Below are 19,157 nucleotides of genomic sequence, written 5' to 3' on the forward strand. Positions count from 1 at the left end.
CAGAGGTAGCTATTTTCAAACATGCAATACCTTGTCAACACCCTCCAAAAACAGGTTTTGGGCTGAGATATCTGGAAGAAGCGGTGCCCCGCAAAGAACAATATAGGCAAGGATGAGCCCCATGTTCCTAGGCTGACACAATATAAGGAGCTTTACAACTTTTGAGACATCAGAGAAGAATCCTGCGATCACATGCATCAGAAGCTGAGACTAAACAGTCAAAAGCAGTTATCTTCAGTGACTGGAAAATTTTACATGTTAACTAACAGAACAGAAACCACATGTGCATGTACACTGAGGACTTCGTTGGATGGGCTTTATGAGTCCAGAACATTGCAATTATGCTAAATTTGAGGGACATTTATGGAAATATGGGCCAGAATATAACTACTTACAGCCTTATGAGTGAATACAATGATCCCTATGAAGGCGATTAGATGCTGAAAATATACAAACTGTAAAGCAGTGAGAAATGATATATTGGCTCTTTGCTTCAATGGCTCAGACTTTAATGAGAATTTTAATTAGCTAGCTCAAGTCATGCAGAAGGCTCTTGTAATTGTATCCAAGGCAGGCTCCTGAACTGAGGTCATTTTTGTATGCAACTGTTAGACCTTGGAGAGGAAGAAAAGGAAGGTGGAACTCTTCTTTCAGATGTATAAGCTTAGTGGGTGATTAACGTGAAACTTCTCAAGAAATTTCTCTCAGCGACTTATACAGAAATCTTTAAAGGGATCAGAACAGCAGAAGAATGAAGTGAAAGACTGGCTGGAGCCAATACTACTTTCTACTACTGAAGCAGCAGTGATTAAGTGGTGGACATGGATTTGGAAATGAGGAGAAGGTAACAGAAAGAATAAAAAGGACCCTGACTCATTTTTTTCAGACTGGCTAGCCATACTGCTTTAAGTGCAGCTCTTTGCAGTACAGAAACATGTTGTACCACACTAGTGTTTTGAGAAACTTTGGATACAGCACTGTCATTAACCACTGAAACATACTTTGGGTAGCAGAGAAAATAAGAGCTTGAAATTGAGAAGTTATAGCGCTATTTAATTCAGTTTTCCTATGTTTCATTTGATGATTGGGATATGTTTAATGTATTATCTCAATAATATTACCCCTATAGGATATAATTACTGGCCTGAATATTCACAACTCAGGCATCTATTCAGTTTGTGTAGGGCTTTGCCTATCAATATATATCTGTATGTGTATATAAAGCCCACATGCTTTAGATTAAAGCTTATTTAACCTAAATTAAGGATCTCAAAATATTTTATAAGCATCTTACATCTTCATGTTGTTGGAGATGCCATGAAAGCAAACAGCCCATGCATCATTTCTTACTGCTTTATTCTGCATACACTTTCAGCTCCTAATAACCTTCATGGGGCTCATTACATCTATTCATTAAGCTGTAGATACTTTTAAAGTTGACAAACTAAACGGAAGTGAACTCATTACCATAAACAAGAAATGACAGACTGATAACCTGCTCATGCAGAGGGGTGTCTGTGTGGGTGTGTGTCTGCAAACATAAATAAAATCGTCCTAAGTTAAAGGATGCATTAGCTCTGTCCTGATTCACTTTGTTTTATACTGGAGATTCATCCACGTTCTGATCTGCACTATTAAAGTAAGTGGGAACACTCTTTGGAATATTATTCTGTGGAAGTGGGATGGGGTCTTACAGCCTACTACTGTTACAGCAGTGTAAATCTCCTAACTTCATTTCCGTTACTTTCAACTTTACATGATAAAATCAGCAACTTTAATACAAAATGGTATAGGTACTATCCTATAGTTCCTACAGAATCACCTGTATTAAAGCATGGCAAAGAATATGCAAAAAAAAAAAAAGTCTTGCTTCATCATAATTCTAGAACTATGATAATAAAAAGCTGGTAATTTAAACTACAATATAATGCACTGAAGTGCCTAAGGTTTTTATGTTGTTTGCTATGAAACACAGATAGCATGCATGTCAGATGAAAATAATTCTCTCTATATAAATAAATGCCCTAATTGCCAAGAAGAGAAAACAGAAGGTCCATATGTGATTTTATTCAACTTAAATTTAAAATGTCCTACAGACCTTAATAGAATTTGTAAACTGTAACTGAGAAGATGAATTTGAAAATTACAGACAAAACAAAGTCACCCCAGACTAAGCAGAAGATATTAATCATGTGCTGTGCAAGAAAAACTGGCAAGATGTTGACTTTTGTAACTTTAGCTGTTGTCCAGTAATTCAGAAGATACCAGAAATCCTTAACTAAAAGGCCCAGTATCTTCTTTCATACAATCAGTAACTGAAACTTCTGAAGATGAAACTGCAAAAGACACCCCTAGAAGCACAAGATTTTTTTATATACGTATTTTAAAGCTGTAAGATATTTTAAAAAGATTTAATCACACATTAACCTGTTAGCCCTGTGTTTAACCCAATGCCTGTGAATGTGCTGAAGACACAAAGTTGAGAGATATGCTTAGAGATTTAAAATATAACATTAAAAGAATATACTTGAGCAGTAGCAAAGAAATGAAAATGTGAAGACATAAATGAAAAAAACCCCACAAACCAAAACCAGAAGTAATCTGAATCACAAGAAGTAGAATTCTTTTTCTCTTGATTTGGATATCTACAATGTCTAAATCTGTCCTTGACATTAGTTGTTTTTCTCCAGTCAGAGAAGAAAAAAAAGCATTTTAAGGTGTGATTCATTTGACCTATGTTAGACGCTTTCTTTAAGATGAAATGAATTGTGCCTTAGATTCCATGAATTTGATCTCCAGTGACTTCTGAAGGAGTCCAGGGTGATGACCTTAGATACACATGTCTACACTGTAGACACACTAAAAACAAATTAAAACTGCTCAAAGGGACTATGGACTAGCCATTCAGCCCTAATCTAACACAACAGTGAGAAAGACAAACAAAATAATAGGATATTTTGGGCAGAGACTGTACCAGTAGAGTCAAGGAACACAGTGCTAGAGTACAAGACACTGGGGAGACCTCAGCTAGAATAGCATATGCAGCTAAAGCAGTGTTCAAGAAGGCTGAAATCAGTCCGAAACAGGCACAGAAGAGTGTTCCTCGCCACGTATGGGGGGCTGCTATTGGAACAGCAGAAGAAGGGACACTGTATCACTAACAGAGGTTAAGAGAAAGGAGGTCTAAAATCAGATACAAGTATTTTTCCTTGGAGGGAGGTAAGATTCAAAGAGAGGTAATATAGGAAATGTTCTTTCTTGCAAGAGCAAGTGGGTAGAATCAACTGGTATAAGCAAATGTTTGGCATTTTTCTTTATATCTAAACAATTTAAAAATACTTAAATACCAAGAAATATACATCACAGGCAATAAATACATAACAAAAACAAAAACTATGTGTCTTTGTAGATTGTGGGTATATTAAATGTTCGGCTTACTGCTCTATAGTAGCAATGTTTTTTCCAATGGTTTACTACGCATTTTATCACCTTGTCTGTAATACTTCCCTGAACTATACACAGACTGAACTGAGGTATCAAGCAGTGTCTTGTTTTAATAAATGTTACAGTTTTATTTTGCTTTGAGGATTATATTCAATAAAATCTCTCATCTGAGTTTTGTGCATTTTTCCCACAACGAAGTATTTCTCTACTTGAGTGCTAGTACATACCACAAAAGCAGAACTGCATTCTCATAGTCCTTTGTACCATAATTGTGCTTTTTGGTCAAAACATTCACAAAACTCTACTGAACTGTTTGTAATTTCAGAAGTAACTGCTAGAGACTGATACACAGATATAGAAGCATTCCTACGTTTTTATATATTATATATAAAGAATGGGTATATACATGTATAAACCCTCAAGCAAAAAAAATGTCAGACAAAGTTACTTGTCAAGAACTAGTAAAGGAACTGGACAACTACCTCCTGTTGACTTTTAATGCAGTCAAACTAATGCAACTCAGGCACCTATTTCTTAAGGGTCTTCAATGAATCTGGGGACTGTTTTGAAATGGACAGTACTACAGGCCTTGGAAAACATTTGAAAGTGGCCTGACAGATGGAAGAGTTACTGGAAAATTCACTGACTGATGGGAAATGGCTACCTACTTCAGGAACTCCTGTGATACTTTGCATACTTTCAGGACAGAACATGGGAATGCAGTTACTTTCAATAAAAGTAAGAGACATTGTATACACAAATGTCATTGTAAATTCAGATGGCTTTTAATTGTGCCCATAATCATGCATTGTTCTCATTTGTTCTGTGTAGGCATTAGCATGAATGGGGTCTGTATTAAGCAGCATGTCGGGCTGGTTGCCACCCACACTGTAAATGGACTTTAAGCACAGGAGCATCTTCATTACCTATGGGAGCGTTTGAAACACTGGGGACATGCAGTAGAGGTGAGGGAGCCCAGAAAAGACTGAATGCTTGCCTCTTCCTCTTTGATCTTTACATTAGAATGGAACTCTCCTGAAAACAGGCAGCCTTTACAACAGACTTGCTTCCAGCTGAAAATAGTTGTATATGTGCAAGATATTTGGAAATACCAACTGATTATTTGTAAATTTTTTTATAACAATCCTGGTCCTGACTAAAAGGGGAAGAGAAATAAAAACAGTCTAAAATTACCAGATCTTTAATTTTTTTTAAAAATTAGTCTCAGTAAAGATGAGGTTAGAGATCAAGCCCTATTTATCTTAACAACTATACTATCTTTATTAATTTGTTTCCAGAGGTTGTAGAGTCAGACCAACTTATATTTTGATGGTAGCCTTTATTTAAATGCAATTCCAGCATTCTGTGTGCACAGAACAGTTAAAACAAATAATAGGTATTTTTGCTCTGAAATGATGTAATGTTTTGGGCAGAACGACAGATGCAAAGAATGCCTTAAGCAACCTGTCACCTTAGAAAAATTAAAGTGTTCAGGTCCAAAACCACTATCGAGAAAACCTGCTGATTTTGTGATGTGTTTAAGCTCTTCAGGTATCTCCTTGTTTAGTTTAGAAAGGCTGCTTTCTGGACACGCTGGGAACAGCTTTGTTTTCCAGCCCAGTAGCTGGGCACCTGCCTAAGTCTACATCCCTGGAAGTCTAACTCCGAGCACATGCAGCAGACACTGACAAGACTGGGGCACTTGAATTATCCTAACACTCTGTGGTGGTGCATTCCTTCCCTCCTCTTTTCCTGGGCCACTCTACGATCTCAGGAATTCCAGCCAGGCCTTGGCCTTTGCGCAATGAGTTGTATGGTCAGGCGTCTCTTGACCGTACCAGGAACTCTTGCATGGCTAAGGTGGGGAGTAGCACTGACCGTACCAAGCACTCCTGTTACCCAACTCGAGGCAGGTAATGAGAGCGGGAATAATCACTCCTTCCCTGACAGCCTTGGAACTTCCCTTACCTGGACCACAGCCAGAGTGGAACAGTACCAGTGTTACTGGAATTCCAGTAACTTTCCAGTAACTTGCTGATGACTAAAGCCAATCATCTTACAAACCTATAAAGAGCGGACCCAAGTGTGGCCCTTAGAGCTCTCCTGGACTGCAGCGGGCTGTGACCAGCATCCCCCTCTGAGTGGGACGCCTCTCAAGAGTTTCATGAACTCTCCAGTTTGTGAAATTTGGAAGACCGCCACCGAAAGCTGGCAATGAGACCTGGGCTAAAACCCTCTCCTTGAAGCTCAACCCTGGCCTGCTGAAAAATGCTGAGACATTTGAAGTGAATATTTCATGGAACTCAAGGGGAATTTTTAACAGGTATACCTTTATATCTACATCTTTGTGTCTCTGTGTGTGCATGCGTGTGAATCAGTTTGAGTACTTGATAGCAAGTATAATACTTCATTCCAGATCTGTAATCAAGCCAGTGCTGTGATTGTAGTAAATTCTATTAACTCACTTTGCAAATGTTAAACTAATCCATGATTAAGTGTTGCTTACGATTTACCTTAAATTGTGACTGAACCTTAGATTGCTGCTCAATACATATAATCCTTTAGATATAAACCTTTGACCAAGTCTGGGACTAGGTTTAGACCTAGCCGCACCTAGACTCCTCTCTGAGAAGGATTTTAGAAAGCACGGGGTCTACTCTGAACCTCGTGACTCAATGGGAGGGTCTTCCCTACTCTTTGTGTCTCTTCCACTACACATAAACCGTTGTCCAAGTCTGGGTCTAGGAGTGGACCTAGCCAGTCTTCACCGAACCTCGTGACTGAATGGAAGGATTTCTTTGTCCCTTGTACCCTTCCTTTCCTTTAGATATGAACCGTTGACCAAGTCTGAGACTAAGTCTGGATTCAGCTGCACCTAAACTCCTCTCTGAGAAGTTCAGAAAGCAAAGGGGTCCATTCCAAACCTTGTGACTCAATGGGACGGTCCTCTTCACCCTTTTGTTTCTCTGGTCTCTCTGTATAAATCATTCTGATTTGATTCCAATTTGATTTTCCTTTGTATGTTTTAGTAAGTCATAGAGTGGACCTTGCCATCTAATTCTGTTAAGTCGCATTTTTATAAACTTCTATTAAAATCACTTTTGCCAATATCCTTGACGGTGATTCTTTAAGCAGCCTAAACCACTCATTCGTGACACACTCCCACTGCAGGATATTTATAGGGGAAAGTGACCTGCTTTTACTCCTTTTAAAACTGAATATAGCAAAGATCACAGGATTAATGAACCCCAAGGTGCTTGGCCTTTCTATCTATTTCACCTACTACTCTAATAGGAAGGAGATTCCAGGACTGTAATTCCTCCCCCAAGATTACTTCCAATCCAGAATAACATTCTTCTCACTAGAGTCAGAGGTGCTAACTCAGCAGGAAAAAAAAAAAAAAAGCATGCAGGTACCTGCCCTTTCTTTTTTTTTTTCTTTTTTTTTTTCTTTTTTTTTGATTTTACACTGATGACAGAGGTTTTAAAGTACTTTGGTCTTTCAGTAGATTTGATGGAAAAAGAGAAGAGCTAATGCTACTGTAAACCAGATGTTTCTTCACAATATCAGAAAGATGTCAGAGAAGAAAAAATTATGGATCTCAGCCAAAGTCTTAGCAACAAAGCGAAGCCTCTGCCTTCCAGGAGGAAGCAGAACAATGCCAGATCTTATTAATGGCACTGGCATTTGGATCTACTGAAGTTCCAGACCTTGCTCCATTCAAAAGAAGAGGAGGTCAGCATGCATGTCCTACACTCATTCAGGAGTCTTAATACAGAAGTTGTGTGGGCATTTAGCCCCTCCATTATCCAGAAGGTCAAATTAGCCTAACATTGTGGCCCCTTTATTTTCCGCAAACACATTACAGAAAAAGAGCTCCGCCATGTCAGACAATCTTAGAAATCCTTTGACCTTTGTCTCAGCTAAGCCATCTGTGCCCACAGAAAGATGAGCAGATGCTTTCAGAAGTGTCCTGGCATTTACTCTGGGTTCACCATGTTGTTTTGTCTCAGCTTTTGTTGATCATGGCGAATGGATCTAAAGCATACAACTGGTGAGATCAATCAATGTTGTTTGCTCAGAGTGGTCAGTAATGATGTTATAGTGCAGTGCACTGCTGTACGAGGCTTTTATTTTGCTGTTGCTCCAATAAACACGTATAAGCAATTTAAAGTCAATGAAATACTAAAGCAGACACCAATTTCTGCAAGGTGTTCTCCTAGCCAGTGCCATTAAAAACAACATGGCAGTTTTAATGCTAGTATTAAAAAAACTCCCACAACAAAAACCCAATCAAAAAAATCATTTACAGCTGTAGCTTTTTTTCTAAATCTATCATACTATGCTGCAATACAAAAATATCTTTCCTTTAAACACTTCTTAATGAGAAAGAATAACTATCAGATATTAAGATCTTGAAAGGAGTAGAGTAGCTTTTAATGCAAATCTTCACACTGTATCTTTTTTCTCTACCTTTCCTTCTCCCTCTGAAAACCCCTAAATAACTAAAAATAAATAAATCAGGAGGACACCTAATCTCTCCTTACAGTAAAGGCAGAAAAAAACCCACAGCATTTTGCTTATAAAAAAGATGTTGTTGTCTTCTAATCCATGCCACTGCCTGTGGAAAATATATATACTGACAAAATAAACAAGATTTTATGATTAATTATGTAATCTTACTTCTAACTTTAAACAGAATGCACTTGCAAAACACCAATGCCACTGGCGATAAAAATCACCTTTAATTTACTGTAAACCACAAAGAACATATGCCTTTTTAATTGTCACCATATGAATACATAAAACCTTTTTCTTTAAGACTAAGCTAGATAAAAGTATGTCACTCTTCACAGTGTTAAAAATCAGCAGGATCCAGCAGCAAAAACTGAAGCCTATGGTTGTAATAGTGAAAATAGACCAAGTAGGAAAATTTAAAGCCGAGGATGAGAACAAAAACGTACAAATAGGAAGGCAAAAGACTTCTCTGAAAAATCATGCTGTAAGAAATGGATTCAAAAGAGCTAGTATGAATGTTTCAAGTGTTGAAGTGGGGGGTTGGGGATTTTTTTTGGGGTGGGGTGATTATTTGTTGGTTTGTGGGTTGTTTTTTTTTACTGCTTTACCCTAAAAATACATTTGAGTCTCTAAATTCGTATGTTCTATCAAAATAGTCACTTCCTCTTCAAAAATTAAGGTTAGTCATAAATCAGTAAGCATATGTGACTTACAGCAGATATACATTTTAAAATATAAAATACTCTTTTACTAAAATATTTACTGAAATACAGTCTTCAATCACTGCTCTTTTTATAATAAAAATAGTAAATATCCCTGACTTGAGCTTTTAACCAACAGAAAGTTATTGAGATGATCACAAAAATGTATTCTATATCATTTTCTAGTAGAATAATTCATGGTTGCTGCAATTAATGGAAATGGTAGAAGAGAGATTAGAAATTCCATCTTATAAAATGACTGATACTATATGAACAATAAGAACCTGAAATTCCATTAGGCTCTTCAGCTATATCATTTTTACTCATAGTCAACAGAAAGTCCTATATAGATTAATGGAAATAAATTATTTACCCTAGAAGCTGAACTACACTGCAATAGAAATTATTCTAAATTGCAATTTCATATGAGGATTCTTTAGATTGGAATTTTTGACTAGCCTATTAAATAAAGCCACACTAAATGATCTTTTAGTTTGGTTTTAATATATTCTGAATCATCACCATTCTCTGTAACAATCTGTAGAAAGGGTACCTGGACTTGTTATTACAATACACCTTGCACAAATTCACTTATCAGGAAAAAAAAAAAAAAAAAAATCAACAGGATCTGAGAGTTCTCATCATATATACTGCAGTGTTCTAAAATTTTCCAAAACCTGCCATGTAAAACTAATAGTAACAATTCAAGTCATAATTAAAAAAAAAAAAAGAAAAAACCTAAACCATAACACCTCCCTGTTTTCATTATCAATTCTCATCTACCCCAACCAGCACAAGTATTTGCCTATTGTCTCAAGGTGAAACACTCTCCTGTTTGCTCCAAACTAATTCCAAGTAAAATACTAATAGAATTAAATACACCAATCTTACCGGGTTGCTGATTTTACCAAGAAATAGTTACTGTCAGAGAATAATAAACACTTCACGTTTGCTTTTCTGCCACCCTGTACTGGCTAATATAGGCAACTACCTACATGGACTGGTCTTTAATACCAGCCTTGCCCAGCAATAAGCCTGCATGTCTCCTCTCCTTGTTCATGTACGTGATCCTCAGTGCTTCTCCTCCTCCCTTATTCTGCCGACCCAAGAAACATTCAGCCATAGATGCCTCTCCAGCTCTGAGCTGCCACCACCCTTCTGTGCCTTTCACTTACGTCCCAACAGGCTCTTTCCACTTTGCTGACACCTTTTTTTGAATGACACATTCCTCCTCCTATTACTTTCAGCTTTGTGTATCACCCCCTCCTTCTCCTCTTATCCCCATTTCTCCATCAAGCTCTCCTGTCCTAAATGACATTGATCTTGGTGAGGCCACAGGTATGCCTGATCTGGCTGAACACTTGGAGCATGGAGGAATAGTAGCTTTCTTCTGTTTATATCAACCATATTCAGGAGAATTGCTGATTGAAAAAAGTGGTAAAGAGTTCCTGGGAAAATAGGCAGGAAGAATCCATTGCACTTCGCTGGCTGAAGATCCTTAAACACTTATAATTATTAAGAATAAGCGGATTCAAATTCAAAGAAACAGAGCTGCATAGGGACATCAAGACTTGGCTCTGTAGTTTTCTGAAGTCTAGCAAATACTTTTGCTTTAGCACAGTTCAGCCACTTTTACTCACAGGATGGAAGGATCTGGGTCAATAGGCCCTTTGTATGTCTGACACAAATCTACGGATATTGCCTCAAACCACCCGCTGCTTTCACTGACTAAATGCTCCATTCTTTGAGTTTTCTTTTAAAAAACCCCACAAAACAAAACAAATTATGTAGAATGAGTGAATACTTATGCAAAAGAGCCTTAAGCTATTAAAAAGAAGTATGAAGTTTAACACTGCAATTTCTTATGCCCACATTTTTCATATATATTTTTGCAAGTAGAGAAAATTGAATACTGGGATTCAAAGGCCCAGCGAAACCAGGTAGCTAAAACACCAACTGCTAGATGTATTTTTTTTTATGCCCAGGAAACCAAAACACAAGGACTGGAAAATGTAGGTAGAAAAATCGCATAAATTTGCAGTTTTATAAGGGTACTTAAAAAAAAAATAAATTACTCCAGTTCAGTTCCTCATTAAATCGCATAATAAATACTGAAATTACCTATTTTTTTAATTTTTATTTACAAATCATGGCAATCTACTTCAATTCAGGCATAATCGATCATATCATTCCATTAAAATTGTAGCAGGTGCAACAGAATATAACTTGTAACTCTTATTAAAATTCCTGGTATTATAAAACCATTTTCCAACACCCTGCAATCATTAGAGGTATACCCCAAAATGAAGGTATTGTCTAGTTCATTAACTGTACACTTTTGCTTAGCCATCTATATCTAGATGAAATGTTTTCTGAAGAGATGTTTTCACTGTTCTCTTCTTTGTTCCTTATTATCAGTGAGTCATCTAAATTTTAATTATTTCAACAAGGTAAGTAAATACTTTTGTATTCGTCTGCATGTTCTCTGTATTCCATCCTTGAGATAAATCAGTACCAGCAGAGTTAAACCAGCAGCTTTCAATTACAAGCTTCATTCTTCCTGACTTACAGTTTAAGACCAGCAGTTTTCAACTTTGGCAATTTTATGATAAAAAGCAGTGTTTGGTACTATACAAACACTTCAAATTCTGTAATCACATTAACTTTGGAAAAAAAAATAGATTTCTTATTAATTTTCTAAAAGACTAGATGACTTGGCGATAAAAAAAGAGACTTGAAAATGTGAAAATACTAAAGGCAAAGTCAGAAGGCAAAAACAATCTAGCGTTTTGTTATTTTAGCTATACATTGATTGTGTGTGTGTGTGTGTGTAAGAGATTATGAAGCTTGAAATACAATCATATGAATTCTGAACATGTGAAACATCATGTACCAGCATGAAGCCGTTTAAGCCATCGAAAACAGCTGCAATGAGTACTGGGGTTGTTACCATCTTCCAATACAATGGTATTCTCTGTGAGTCTGAGCTGCTTTAGGTTTTCAACCAGGCAGCCCCAAATTCTTTTCTGCATGCTGCACGTAGTTTCTGTATATCATACAGAAGTTGTCTCAGATACTCCTTGCACACACCAAGCCTAAGGTTGCTCTTAGAAAAGCTCATCACAGAGTATGATGAGTTATAGAATAGAATGGACTTTTTCAGTTGGAAGTGACTTAAAATGACCATCTAGTCCAACTGCCTGACCAATTCAGGGCTGACCAAAAGTTAAAGCATGTTGTTAAGGGTATTGACCACCTCTCCAGGAAACCTGTTCCAGTGTTTGGCCACCCTGTCAGTAAAGAAATGCTTCTTAATGTCCAGTCTAACTTCCTCTGACACAGCTTTGAACCATTCCCACACGTCCTATCACTGGATACCACGGAGAACAGCTCAGCACCTCCCTCTCCACTTCCCCTCCTCATGAAGCTGTAGAGAGCAATGAGGTTGCCCCTCAGCCTCCTCTTCTCCAAACTAAGCCAGCCCAAAGTCCTCAGCCGCTCTCCTCATAGGACATTCCTTCCATCCCTTTCACCAGCTTTGTTGCCCTCCTCTGGGCACGTTCAAGGACCTCCACATCCTTCTTAAATTGTGGGGCCCAGAACTACACACAGTAGTCAAGGTGAGGCCGCACTAACGCCGAATACAGCGGGGTCATCACCTCTGTTGACCGGCTGGTTACAGAGTGTTTGGTGCACCCCAGGATGCGGTTTGCCCTCTCGGCTGCCAGGGCACGCTGCTGACTCGTACCGAGGCTGCGGTCGACCAGCACCCCCAGATCCCTTTCTGCAGGGCTGCTCTCCAGCCACTCCTCTCCCCATTTATCCTCGGATACTTTAAGCTTAGTACTTATCATGTCTCACTAGCCTTCAAGAGGTACGAATTGAGTTTCTTTCTGGAATTAGACCAAAGGCTGTCCCCAAACAGAATGGGTTAATCAGTAAGTTGGAGCAGTTGGATGTGAATGGATGTGTTGTCCTTCAGTGTCCTTCCACAACAGCAAGAGGTTTGCCTTAGACATAACAGCCTGACACAACACTAAGGCTCAGAAAGCCCAGCATATTTGTAAATATACAATAATGGACCAAAAGAAGATTTCAATTTGTTACTATTAGGCCTTTATGAAATTAAGTGTGGCTTTTGTTTTGCTACTTGACAAAGAAATTTGCCAGGATGCTCAGTGGTATGTTTCAAGATCTACACATTATTATCTCTTCCAGAATTGCATGCAGACTGGTAACACCCTTGGTTACAACAGATACATATAAATTTAATCTGAGGTAAACAGTGTATCAGCTTTACTTTCGAAAGATGAGAAGACCTTTCGTAAAAAGGCAAAGCACTAGTTTTAAGTGTCCTGCTTAATCTTTGAATCTTGTAAGCGTTTTTTATCAGTACAGGTACAGTGCAGCATCAAATAAAATCAGCATCTCTTCCCATCTATGTCCTAAGACTGCAGTTTCTTATAATTAATATTTTATAAATTGTGAATATATATTTTTAAAGCAATTTGATCCAGGTCCTCTTCTGGGCATCTGTGGAACAAGCTTTCAACAATGTTTTTCTTTCTTGAAAAGCATGTTCCTTTGAAATGCACTTTTTCTTAGAAAGAGGTGTCTTTCTCCGTTTTTAGGACTGTACTTGGATGCTGTGATATGTCTTGTCACATCAGCTCAGTCATATTCCATTCACTTGCATTTCATAATGTAAAATGAATGTATACTTCCTTTTGGATTACAAAAGGAAGATAATACAACACAGTTGCAATGTTACTGCCTGCAATGAGGTAACATTTGCAATCCCAGGGATAACGTTACCTGCTAGGGGCACGTAACCTCCTCTCATTTCTGTATTGATAATACAGGACTTTTATTAGCCTTCCTAGCTGTTTCATACAGAATTTGCAGTGACAGCTTCTTAGATTCCATGGGAACTAGTGGCAAAAGCTCATTTATTACCACTGACGATTTGGACAACTGCCTCAAAACCAAAGAGGGTGGCAAAAGCTCTTTTATAAACAGTAACAATTTGGGTAACTGCCTCAAAACCAAAAGGGGAGAAAGGTTATTCATAAGATCACAGAAAGGACAAAGAGGAGACCAGTGAGTTAACCTGCTCAGTAACTTAGATATTTATACACTAGTCCAAGAAGCAAAGGACAACAAACACAACTAGAATATTAATATAAGAAGGAACGGCATGTTCAGGAAGAACAGGTAGGGAATGCAATTCAACAAGAATAGATGAAAAATCCTGTACTTTAAAGGAATGATCAAGGGCACAGATATGGTATGAGAATGTCTAAATTGGCAGCAGCACCAAAAAGCAATGCAGAAAAAGATCTGGATGTTAGTGTGTATCTCATGATAAATATATTTCAACAGTGTCATGATGGTGAGGGAATAAAAAGAGTAACACAAAAGGAAGCCCTGAAAGGAGTACTGTCTCTGAGATACATGAAGCTATTATTTCAATTTCCACAGCATAGCACTCACATGTGGTGCAGTACCTAGTCTGGCATTTCAAAGAAGATGGGTACCAATTCGAAAGGTTCCAGAGCAAAATGATAAACAGGATCTGAGAGTAGAAAATTCAAAGGAAAAAGGATTATTTAGTTTAGCAAGGAGGAAAGCAAGAAAAAATATGGCAGCCATCTTCAAGTATAGAAGGACAGCTAAAAAGGAGAACTTCCTTATACCCATTAAATAAAGGAGTAATGGATTAGGCAATATAAAGGCTGCTTTAGGTTAGACAAAACCTAAAAAAAATAAGACTATTTAAGCTCTGAAATAGAATGCTTGGGGAAGCTGTGAAATCACTATTCACAGGAACTGCACAGGTATAGCTGATCCTGCCCTCAGGCAGGGAGAATGGACCAAGTGACTGACTGCTCAAAGACCTTTCTTGCCCTGTTTCTGTGATTTCTATGACTCTGCTCTGCCTCTAGCTCCCTCATGAATAGGAATGAAGTGTGACATAGCTCTGTCCTTACACGTAATGGCAGGTAAAAATGACAAGTAATACCTGTATAAGGGCAAAAGATAGAAAGCTACACAAAGAAATACAGTAACCGATACAATCAATCTCTCCAAACATTGCAGTATACATCCACTTCCCACCCCCATCAATAATTTATAAGTTATCTGACAATTTAACTAAGTCTCAGCCTCTTGACTGAGTATCAGTGCAATCCTGTGTATTCCTTGAGCAGACAAAATATAAAGACCAGCCTTTTTAATGAAATTTAAAACATGTTTTAAGTTAATGAAATTCATGAAAATACATGTTTCAATTAATTTATTTTTCCAGTCCATAACAAAATAAACCTCAAAACCAGAAGATATTCCAAATACTCTCCTTCAACCCTTTCAATTTCTAGTAGACTTGAAAGGACCCATCCTGGAAGAAATAAAGGTCACACTTGATAAAGTTACAGATTTTAATGCTATAACAAAGCATTGCAACCACTTCATCTTATCTAACACAGATGCGATTTCCCTCCTACTGTAAGCAATATCAGCAGTACCCTAGTCCTTAGCACTGTGTTCCACCAATTTATTTTTCCATCAATGAGAAACTGCATCTTGGTTTTAGTTAGACTATTTTACTTAGTCCTGCATTTCACTGTGATTATTTCCAGACTACAGTTTTGCAACTTTAGTAGGTAGGTAGGTAGATTTGGGCACTCAAGAATCAGAGAGACAAAAGAGTTGTGTTAATCACCACAGCCACATCCCTTCCCTTTTTCCTAAATGAGAGCAATATATATTATGTACACCACATGTATGTAATATGAATGTATCTAAAGGCATGACACAGACTCTAGTTTATTTTGTCAAACATCAAATGAGAAACTAACTTATTCTGTCATAAAGATTTTAAAATACAAAAACAACCACAGAAAAATCATAGCTTTGACTAAGTCCCTCACAAATTTGGCCTCAGAAAAAGCAAACCTACAAGCTTTATTTTTCAATTTAAATTAAAGTTGTGTGCTTTAAAAGGTATTTGTTCTAGGAATTTAAAAAATGGTTCTTCCATTCCTTGCTGAAACTTCTTATCCATCTCATTATAAATCAAGAATATGCCTCATATTGAAACTACAGCACAAAAAAAAATGTTATGCCTAGAACACTTGCCATTTATCTTTTTGTCTTAATACATTTTAGAGTTACTTAAGTATACTCATTCTTAATAGAATTCCTGATTGTATTACTTAAAACAAAAATTATTTAGCATTAAAACTGCTTTATTCTTTTTAACATCTTGCACGCACTAATTGATCCTCGTAATGGTCACATAAAGATAAGAAGGTACTATTATCCCAGTTTTATCCAGAGGGAAAACTGAGGTAAGGAAGTTTAATGACTTGCCCAGAGTCACATCTTGTGTCACTGAGGCCTGAAATCAGACCATAATTCTGTACCTCAGGCATACCATTTAATTTTAAAAGTCTTTGTAGGATTTGGGCATCTGTCTCAAAGCAACTGTCTTACCATTTCTTTGGGAGATTGTATCAGGAAGTGCTCCCTGGAAGCCTATGTATGACTACATATTTGCCTTGAAAACATTTCAAAACACAGAGAAAGAGAAAAACCAAAAAAACTCAGTAGATACTTAATGTATCATCACATCCAAACCAATTACCTAACTAACAAGCTGTCAGGTGCAGATTTAGTGACACATGAAAAATTAAAGTTGTCTTGAACTTTTTTGACAGTGCAGTATCTTTGCTCAACCAGTCCTATGATAGAGAATGTTAAAAGTACCCCAGAGAAATATAAAATTGTGTTGGCACAGCTGATTTTGAAGGGCTTTCTCTGTCTCCTGTCTTTCTATTCCAATTCCCTCACTTCCTCTACATCTGTTATGGTTAAAACAAATGTAAGACATACCTTAATTGTACTAGTGTGTGCACCAGGATATTCTTTTTCCTCCAGCGTTGACCAACGTTGGATAAATTTTGACACCAGAGGATCATCATAGTCAACTATCTGAAATCCTGAGACGTTAGCTCCTCCAAACTGAATTTTTGACAAATCTCCATCAGTAAATCCCTGGGCACAGAAAACATGTCTGTTATTCCAACAGTTTTGGCAGATCTTTCAATAGTATATACAAATAAAGAGTTACCATATGACTTCTACTGCAGAAGTGTAAGCCAACATTTTCCTCAAACAGGATCCAAGTTTAAAACCTGGGCTACCAGGATTAAGTCGTCAGCTCCGCCAGCCAGCAATGCCTCTTGTTGCTCACTAGACATACACCTTTACAGAGCAAGGGTTGAGTGGACCTGTCCATGCCATGCTTACTTTCCTAAACAATCCTGCTAATTTCAGGACTGCTTAAATGAGAAAGGGAACACTGACATGAATAACAGTTAGGCAAGTAAGTTTTAGCCAGGAATAGTTACAGCCACAGTTGAATCCTCTTTTTGTTAGGAACACTAAAGCATGTGGAAAGACTTATACCATCTCCCCTGCCTCCTCCCTCTACTATAAAGAGATACTTCACATTCTTACAAACAGTACGTATCTTTTGTTTCCCATGTTCTGTGTTTTAACTTGCCCCCAATAACCATGCAAATCAATTTACATGAAATACTGATTTCAGACACTTCAGTTTAAATGCATGCTCTGAGTAAACAAAGAAGTAGCAATATCAGACCACATTATCAGAAGTTGCTACAATTGCTGTAAGAGGTGCTCTTTAATTATTGCATATTTATGATACTCATCAATAATGTGTTGCTGCATGCAAACACAGACACTTCTACAGGGATCATGAAACTTTTTTCGATATTATTGTGAGCTTAAAGTTTGAACAGGAACATTCATCATATACTTTAAACCCTTCTCCATCTATTAGAATGTTTTAAAATAGATCAGTTTCTTGATTGATCAGACTGGAGGAGAACATTATTACAGTCAAGAAGAAAGAAGGGTGGATTCAGTGAAGAAGATGGGATATGATCAAGAACGAGGTATGTTTTCTTTCTGACAGAGAAAAACACCAGTTTTAAAATCATTACCATATACATTTTATATGATATTATACAAAAGATCTACAATATTTGCATTTAAACTGTATAAATCTGTAGAAAGCAAGTAGGACATTAAACAGCTTTAAAATACAAGATTCAATAAGTTTTAGATCTTACGGGCTTACTGTTACAAACTTAAAGCAATGGCTAAAGTAGCAACGAGTCAACATAATGAAATACACTAGGCAATTTTTCCAAAATGTTTATTTCCCTTAGGACTCAAAATACTATTTCTACAACATTTACAATGCAAAATACAAATATCTAACAGGGAATTTTTCAAGTTTTTTTTAAGACTTTTATGCTTGCTTTGTGAATATCAGTACCCTAACTTCTTTATCCTAAAAATTAGTTAATAAATACAAAAATGAAACCCCACTGTTCTGCTTTTAAAGAGGCCTTCAGAATGTAGGGCTTCCTCGCACCTGTCTAGCAACATACGTGTTTTTTCAGAATAATGCCCACCTGGAGAGGGGAAGTATTTTGATCAAAGGCTGGGAGGAGACAGGGGTTATGTCTGAAGTGCGATAGACACACTGTGGTCTTTCTGTTTCCTCAGGCCCCTCAAAGGACTATGGAAGTCAGAGTGCAAATTAGAGCACTCTGGGCCCTGCTGGAATTTATATCAAATGCTACCACAGTCCAAGAATACATGATGAAAAAATTGCTTTATCTATTACAAAAAACCATTGGTTTAGATTCCCTAGCTTCAGTAAGTAAGTGGTGTTGCCTTTAACGTCAGTAAAATGGCCCTTCATCTTTAGACACAATTTCAAAAAAACTACCTTGACAGAATTTAGTGAGTTTCCCCCTTAAGAACTCTATCAGCTATACTGTCTGATCACCTATGTGCAAGAAAAAGTTCTTCAAACCAATTACCAAGCCAATCTGAGGAATGAAGATGTGTAAAGCTGAGACTCACTAGCCTAGTAGAATGAAAGCTGAGAACTATAATTTTTAAGTACTTTAGAGGTGAAAGAAGAAACATCAGTTTGCTGAATGAATGTATCAGCCTATAATGTGGAAAGTTTATTTTTCCGATCTCCATATCCTACTTTTCTAAAGTATGTAGAAAAAGCGATGAAGCTCTACCAAAGGTGCTGACCAACCTTCAATTCCATTGATAGGAATATCACAGGAGGCATTTAAGCCCTGAAAAGACTCAGCTAATAAAACAAATACCATCTCAACACATGCATTCATTTAGCAAGGATAAAGACATTTTAGCTTTTTTCTATTTTCTAAAATGCATTTAAAACAAAATACTAGTTGATGTCCTTCCATAAGCAGTAAAATTAGTAATACAGGTATCTTAAATATTAGAAATGCTTACCAGATTTGCAATGATATAATGGTATCCTTTAACATGTTTACCAATTGTGATAACCTGTAAAAAAGAAGAAATACCCCTGTAGTGGAGATTGCTCACCTGATATAAGTAAGGACTGAGACT

General features: G+C 37.2%; 1 protein-coding gene across 3 annotated transcripts in view; it reads right to left on the reverse strand.

Moving 5' to 3' along the window:
* GRIA2 (glutamate ionotropic receptor AMPA type subunit 2) overlaps window positions 1-19,157 on the reverse strand; it is a 93,892-nt gene that overhangs the window by 23,920 nt on the left and 50,815 nt on the right. For all 3 annotated transcript variants that reach the window (XM_059817561.1, XM_059817560.1, XM_059817559.1), the window contains exons 5-6: window positions 19,038-19,091; window positions 16,557-16,718 (exon numbers count right to left, since the gene is read on the reverse strand). In XM_059817561.1, coding sequence (XP_059673544.1) covers window positions 16,557-16,718; window positions 19,038-19,091 — 216 coding nt within the window. The remainder of the gene's footprint in view (window positions 1-16,556; window positions 16,719-19,037; window positions 19,092-19,157) is intronic.

The sequence above is a fragment of the Gavia stellata genome, chromosome 5 (genome assembly GCF_030936135.1).
Source record: "Gavia stellata isolate bGavSte3 chromosome 5, bGavSte3.hap2, whole genome shotgun sequence".
Taxonomy (NCBI): Eukaryota; Metazoa; Chordata; class Aves; order Gaviiformes; family Gaviidae; genus Gavia; species Gavia stellata.